This window comes from Phlebotomus argentipes, unplaced genomic scaffold, assembly GCF_947086385.1.
Source record: "Phlebotomus argentipes unplaced genomic scaffold, Phlebotomus argentipes genome assembly scaffold_4, whole genome shotgun sequence".
Taxonomy (NCBI): domain Eukaryota; kingdom Metazoa; phylum Arthropoda; class Insecta; order Diptera; family Psychodidae; genus Phlebotomus; species Phlebotomus argentipes.
In genome coordinates this window covers 3,617,677-3,625,095 of record NW_026776174.1, presented here as the reverse complement: position 1 = coordinate 3,625,095, position 7,419 = coordinate 3,617,677, and the positions used below count along the sequence as shown (strand labels likewise).

The following is a 7,419-nucleotide window of genomic DNA, read 5'->3' as shown; positions in this document are numbered from 1 at the left end:
ACCCTTCACATCGGTAAATAAGACGAGTGAGTCGGAAATATCGGTTGATTATGGAATTGTACGTCTACCACAATTAACTGTAGGGGGCAGAGCAATAAAATAAGCAATAAAAGCCAATGTAGTATTGCCAATATATTAATTACATAAATGCCTCAATAAATTAGAAGAGCGCACTTAATTGAATTTTCAATTTCATCTGTTTCATTTCCACATCCCTCGCTATAAATTCCCGCGCAGATTCCACATTTTGCTCACTGAATCAAAAATCATGTCTTGCAAAGAATTAAATTCTCAGCATATTTACCAGTGAATCAAACGGCTCAGCGAACGCACATATTTTCCCATAAATAGTTTTCACATAAAGTTTGTGTGAATGGTGAAGCTTGAAGAAGTGTTATTCCACGAACAGAAAGCAAACATAGATTTTCCGCCTCTAACACGATTGTTATCTTTAAATCAAGTGTTACTGATGCTCCTCAGTTACAATAGGGTGAGAAAAGCTCCGCGGAAATTCTCAGTTCCTTTACCAGTACAAAAATGGTATTATGTACACAAAAGATTCCATTGTAGTAAACAAACACAAAGTGGATTTTCTACATTTTATTTCCTTTCGCAGCTGCAGCATTTCAAGGAATTAAACTTGTAATTAAAATACCGTAAAACCGTTGCAAAGTAACACACAAAAATACAGACAGGTTAATCGGGTTAAACATTTAATCTGCTCTCTGGTCTACATTGTGATGCATGATTTTAGATGATTGTGATGCTGCATATGAAAAAAGACTTATAGAACATTTAATACGTGAGCAGAGTAAGTTTATGGCCATCACAAGTGTGGTTTAATTGTATTTCTACACATGAAGGAGTTTATGCTAAAATGACACACGCGTCAGAACAAGTGCAATAAAAATTAAACATCCATGATGCCAACTGGCAGCAGCATTTGAACTCCATCAGTTTTGGGGAGAGTCTCGAGGCGAAGCGTAGCACGAAGTGTATGATAATTGTGATTTTGGGATGTGAGGATGGCAGAGAGAATCCCTTGTCAGTTAATGGCATCTTCGGGCGTATTACACCTGGGCATAATATAAACGCTCATGAAATTCACATTAAAACGTGTAGCACAATGGCAGGACTCCCAAGCCACTGTTGGGATATTATAGATTCTTCTGCCATTCTTCCGCCGATGCCGCAATGTCAGAAAGGTATTAAATTAATTACTTTTGTGGTTCTCGGCAAGATTCTATTTGGCCAACAGCAGACACACAACCCATGTTCCATCCAAAAATCCGCCCTACGGCTGGCCCTTCTATAAAACCCCAAAACACCATTGTTACTCTCCCTCGTCTGGTGGATAATGATGGATTTTCTCATTTTATACGACTACAGATAATATATTTTATGATTAAAATACACTCTCTCACGGGGAGAGAAGACAATTGCACACATTTTCAAGGAACAGTGGGATTTTCATGGAGATAAAAAACACTGGGAAACCCCGGAAAATGCGCCAACTCAAAGGATAATCATATTTCTCATCGTTACAATTTCATAAGTTCATAAAAATAATGTTGTAGGTTTCCCTATAATTAACAGCACAAAGTGAAAGAGGTTAAATACTGCATACGCTGAAAAGGGAAGACTCTTCTGTCTATTCATCCTACAATTTTTTTTCACTGACACTTGAAGAGAGTAAGTTTCCTTCTCATTAAAATGAAAGTTAGTGGCGCCCATGAATGCGATTCCACTTTCTGCGTTATCAAATCATCAAGGAGTCACTCGAAAAAATTAAATGAGACTGGCAAAAAAAAAGAATATACATTTTGCAAGCTTGAATATAGAAATTAATTACGCGACTTAAATATTGCTTACCACAGATGCAATAAAAAAGATTTTAGTTACTTTATGTAATTATACGAGAAAACATTCACACATATCGTTGGCTTCATCAGCCAATGTCATATCTCTTTCGATTATTTATTACTTGAGACGTGGTTTTAAGATAAAAAGCTTTATTCGCGATATTGTTATACGCCGCAATATTACTGTGAAAAGAAAACATCAAATTACGATATTGAACTAAGCAGCCGACGATATGCTGCGCAGATAGAGTATAACGCCCTCCAAGGAACTTTCCATGTATTTAATTTATACATATAAATAGAGATAAAAAGACTGAGAATTTCGCAGAGCACTGATAAGGATATTTATAGACATATAAAATTATAATTGAACATTTAAAAGTTAATGATTGTAATTAAATGCGTAATATGCCCAGGGACCTAAAATCCCCGAATGCAAGTCGAGAAATATGGCAATTTTCACCCTCAGAGAATTTCATCCTTCGCCTTCGGCGATGGCCTGAGAGACTCTTGCTTGAGTCGTCACCCTTCCTTCAGGTCGAAGGAACTAATTATCACGTTTATGGCCACAGTGACAATGATGATGACCACGCAGACGTTGTTGCAGATGTCCGACACTCTCTGCTGTGCCACATTGTTGATGTCCAGGATGAGTCCGAGGACGACGCAAACGACCGCCTGAATCACCTGTAGGCCGAAATCCCAAATATCGTGTTATTCGGCACGAGATTGTACAATTAGACTCATCCTTCTCCATCATCCCAGATATCAATCACTCACCTGGAGGCAGATTGATGACACAATCAGCGCCAGCAGCAGAGTATAGAACTCGTGGGCGTCTCCAATCCTCAGCAAGTGCTTCAGCTGGGCTGCATTTGAGGCCAGCAGAGCCAGATCAAGGATGCCCTGAGCCAATGTCTTCTTCGTGGCGTATCTGTTGGCATTGAAGATTCTCCGGATTCCCTTCAGCACAGGTAGAAGCGTAATGGGTGGGAAAAGGGAAAGCAAATCAAATTAAAAACTAATCAAGCCAGCGTTCATTCGCATGTCGTTCTTATCTCTGCGCGAAAGCGCATTCAGTGAGTTGATAACTTTTCTGGTTCAATGTTTGCCCAATCACAAGATCAATACAAAGTACCTGTGCAGAGAGGGGCATATCTTATTATCTCAATAACAAAAAAAAACGTCGGTGTGCGATTGAGAACATTATCGCAACTTTCAAGAGTGTTTCTCAAGTTGCCGCATACTTTAAGGCCTTCAATGGTGAAGTTAAGTGAAAGAAAGAAATTTTATGCAATGCTTAAGGATAATTTAATACCACAAATTCCTATGTAGATAACTTATGAAAGCGTTTATGTGCTTATAGAATATAGGTGTAACTTATCACTAACTCAAACTAACGCTTTAAAGCTTAATCTCACTTCACTTTATCGGAAAATTCCATAACTATTGTAACTTATCCTATAAGTTTCTATACAATATCCATTCTCTACTTTGACTTTTGCTAAATTAATCGTTTCGAATTTCATATTCTCTTTTGAAATATTATTTCCAACAACTCTCTCGTCTTGAGATGCTGAGCAATAAAATATAATGAGAAGAATTCCGGCCAATTTCTCAATTCCTCATTGTTCCCATAGTGAGCAAAGTGGAAATGAAGTTTCGTTGAGTGCAATCAAATGAAATGAAATTTTTCAGCGGAAAACGTCACGAAAGTTCTTCAACTGCAATAATCATCCTGGCCGTTTATTGGCGCTCATTCGCCTCTGTGTCTTTTCCTGGAGCGAACGTGGGCGGAAGAGGACTGTGTGGTCGTGTGCGGATGCAGGCGCGCTGTGTGGGGAGTTATTAAATTTTATGGGCGCTCACTCATAGTCGGTCACATAGTAATTTTCACCGATAATAATTGCACTTATACACAATTTATGGGGATACACTTTTACGATGGCGAGAGTCCGAGCTGCGAATGGGTCAGCTAGAGTGGGAGAGTGACTCACACAGAGAGTTGACCCCAAGAATGTGATGATGCGAGATGTATAAACGGCGAAATTATTAGGGTTGCACACTGGGCCACAGTCTGAGATGTCCCGGGACAAGTTGAAAACTTTCACACAGCATTTTCATCATCATCAACATTTAATGGGAGAACAATATTAATATTTTTATTACCGGAATACGATCTGCTGTATCAGGGCTATTTTCCGCATCCGATTTCGTCCGGTCGCGGCCAGTTGACCTCTCATCAGTGGCAGTTGAGGCCAACGCCACGGGATTGTCGTATCCTCGCGTCTTCGCCATCTGTCGCACCATAAAAGCTCCTCACAAAATCAATTTTCCACACTGATCCACCAAACTTCCCAGTCGCTCTGTCTTCACTTGAAGTGTTCACAATCATTTTATCATGAAGAACCGTGGCATTTCAGTTATTGTCACTCATTCACTAGATCATGCCAATATTGCCACACACAATAGCACTGCCGAGATAGCCAATCGACAGCTGATGAGAGTATAGTCGATAATAATTGATACTGCCGCTCACAGTGGAAAGTGTCTTTTTGTGTTTTTCTTCTAAACTGATGACAATAAAGAGGTTTCCACCTAGCTGATAAATTTGTCTCTCCAGTCAACTCCATAACCCCGATCGGACAGCATGCCCTATTTATAGTGTTTCACCCCCACTTGAGCAATCACCCACTCCTTCGCAGCCACTCGGCGCTTGACTTTGTTCAAACTCCCATTCAATTTACTTCAAACTGCAATTGAGCGATTCATACAACACAAAGGGAGATGAAAAGTGCTCAATTGTTCAATTTATACAAAGATGCCACTGAACCCTGCGTCTTCTGCACCTGCTCGTATCAATCAATTGCCAATAAATATGCGCGCCAGTCGCGACGGGATTGATAAAGTGGCCTCCAGAATCATAAATGCCACTTAACAAGCGAGTACATAAATGAAAATTGTCGCCAAAAGCAGATTTTTAGCATGAAATATCAAATTTTTCATAACATTTCATTAATTCATACTGTAATAACGTCACACACTCATTCCGGTCTGATAAATTGAATGCATTAATTAGGCAAATTAATATTTAAATATGTTTATACAAAATATTTACCCTTGTATTCACCTGCGTCCATTAATAGGTATTGAAAATTGTTATCACAGAGGTCATAGGACCTGATGGAAAATATCGTATGTCTCGTAATCCAGATTTTCCGACACATATGCAAGAGATTTTTCAACTTTTGGTATTTGACTAGAAACTAGAAAGTTAAATAATTTCAAAGCTTCGTTCATACACAAGTTTATACATGGAATACATTATGTGATTTGTGAGAATTCACCTCATCCAATTTACCCCATTCTTGACGCTTTGCCATTCACTTCGCTGTGAGTACAAAATAGTAAATGGCATAAATTCGTATAGTTTGGAAATTTCAATTAGTCCTGAATTAATCCCCAACTTTCTACTACATATTGGAATTATTATGTTTTCCCCACTTCCCAAAAAGGGTTGGTTGACACTAAGCCATGGCGGCACAGTGAGAGCCGTAATGAATTCCTTTATGTTCTGCAGCAGAAACACAAATTATACATGACAGTCTCACAGGTTGGATGAAATTTACTTTCTCCTACCCTTTCTGCTCAGTGTTTGATTCCGATGTGCGCTCTCTCGCTCCCCGCTCAAAGGGTGTGTGCGGGTAAATGGGCAGGGGAACCTAATTCCCGATTATTGCAATATTGCTCCATCCTCATTTTCTACGGCGCGGCCGTAAATCTGGCGGTCGGGATGCGGCAACTGCAAAGCTCGGCCTCCGGCATCAGCTGTAAAAAGACAGGAGCGGGCGGAAATTGAATGAGATATACCGCCTAACTCGGGCGCAATTAGAAATGGGTCTTGGTCTTGAAATTTACTACTTCAAAGGCAGCTTCCAAGACAAAGTTTCCCCCTCTCGATAAATATTACCAAGCACCACACACACAAGAGAGGGCAAAAGCCATGTGCCCCTTCCCATCAGACGGGGCTGAGTTTAATATTGCAAATGGGAGAGATGTGAGATAGATTCCCGATAAATTTCCACCGAGAGATCTCATGTGTGTGTGATGCCATCCTGACATGGAGTACCACCGAAGGTCAGCCCTAACTGCACACCGACGGCATGTCCATGAGTTCTGATGCGAAGATGTAATTGGGAACGAAATTACCATTTGCAAAAGCAATTGCAACTTCTTCAATAGCCCAGAACAGTGTGCAATTGTTCACACTGAGAGGATGATGGGAAAATTTCCAATTAGAGCTTCGAATGCTGAAATCCTTTCAAATGCATAATTAGTGGTCGTGCTGCTAGTGAATTGTGATGCAACGTGATGTGCAGTGAATGTGTGAACATACCATGGGATGATTTATCACATTCTTCGCATTCTCCTTTGGGGGAACCGAAGTGCCCAGGATCATCCCAAACACACCTACGCAGCAGCCCCTGCCGTAGCGCACAGATTGTAAATGCAATACATGTTCCTCATAAACGAGCAGACTTTTCCAATATGAATACAGATGATTGTATAATACGGAAATTACACATTCATGAAATTCCTCAAAGTGAAAAATCATTTGTCAGGCATCATCCGAATTAGGAGATTGAAAGGCTGAAATTGCAGAATGAAAAATTCACATTTTATAGCTTCAAAGGCTTCACACGTAAAATTTATTATATTGCTTCAAAAAATTTCCGGAAATTCCTTCACTTCTCTGGCCTCTAGTCTGAAGAGGCATTTGATGAAGCGTCCTGAAAATCAGCACAGACTATTGAAAGTGAATTTTGCGCTTCTTGAATGGTTTCTTGGATCTTCTTGTCAATCATGACCATCTTCTCCGAACACTCCTTCAAGCTGTTCATGGCTTCCTGAAGGTTGTCTAAGGAACTCACGAAATTCCCCACGATAGAATTTCCGTCTGTGGGCGTGAACTTGAAGCTGCGGTTGCTTCTCAGTTTCTCCAAAGTCTCCTCAATAGGGTTTTCCTCCAGCGCACGTGCCTGAACTTTGTCATCATCGCTTGAGAGACTTCTTCTCAAATCCACGACAGAGATTTCTTCGATGATCCTTCCGATGTCTTGGCATGTGACCAAATTGGCGGTAAGTTCGGCTTTGAGATTGTCAATTTCCGCAAGAATCGAATCCTCAGTCTTCGTTTGGGGCGACAAATTGTCCATTTTCACAGAGCAATAGTCCTTGCAAGTGATAAAGACAATAACTGACAGAGACTACTGTCTTTTGTATGGGGGAAAATTGATCAAACAAGGGGTAAAAGCAAAATGGACAACTAATGACGAAATGAATATGAATTTTCATCTTTCTCCACCCACAGTTTGCGGGTATGCAGAAAAATGCCCGAAGTGCGGGTGAAATAAATAATTATTCATTTAAGTTGTATTTGTTTACCTCTAATTTCACCTTGCAAATAAGGCACAAAAGTTACCGTGTGTGTGTAGTGAGAATTCTAGAAGAGTGCGCGCCTCCAAAGCGAGAAGAACCGGAGAGTGAAATAACATTT

The 7,419-nt window shown here is 40.2% G+C and overlaps 1 protein-coding gene across 1 annotated transcript; it reads right to left on the bottom strand.

Annotated features, from left to right (window-relative positions):
* Nucleotides 1-2,182: 2,182 nt before the first annotated feature.
* LOC132257617 (ninjurin-2-like) lies at nucleotides 2,183-4,490 on the bottom strand. Its single transcript, XM_059754600.1, has 3 exons — nucleotides 4,032-4,490; nucleotides 2,643-2,825; nucleotides 2,183-2,549 (listed from the first exon to the last, which is right to left on the bottom strand). Exons 1-3 carry the CDS (start codon nucleotides 4,170-4,172, stop codon nucleotides 2,385-2,387), a joined length of 489 nt encoding a protein of 162 aa, XP_059610583.1. The 5' UTR covers nucleotides 4,173-4,490; the 3' UTR covers nucleotides 2,183-2,384.
* Nucleotides 4,491-7,419: the final 2,929 nt, after the last annotated feature.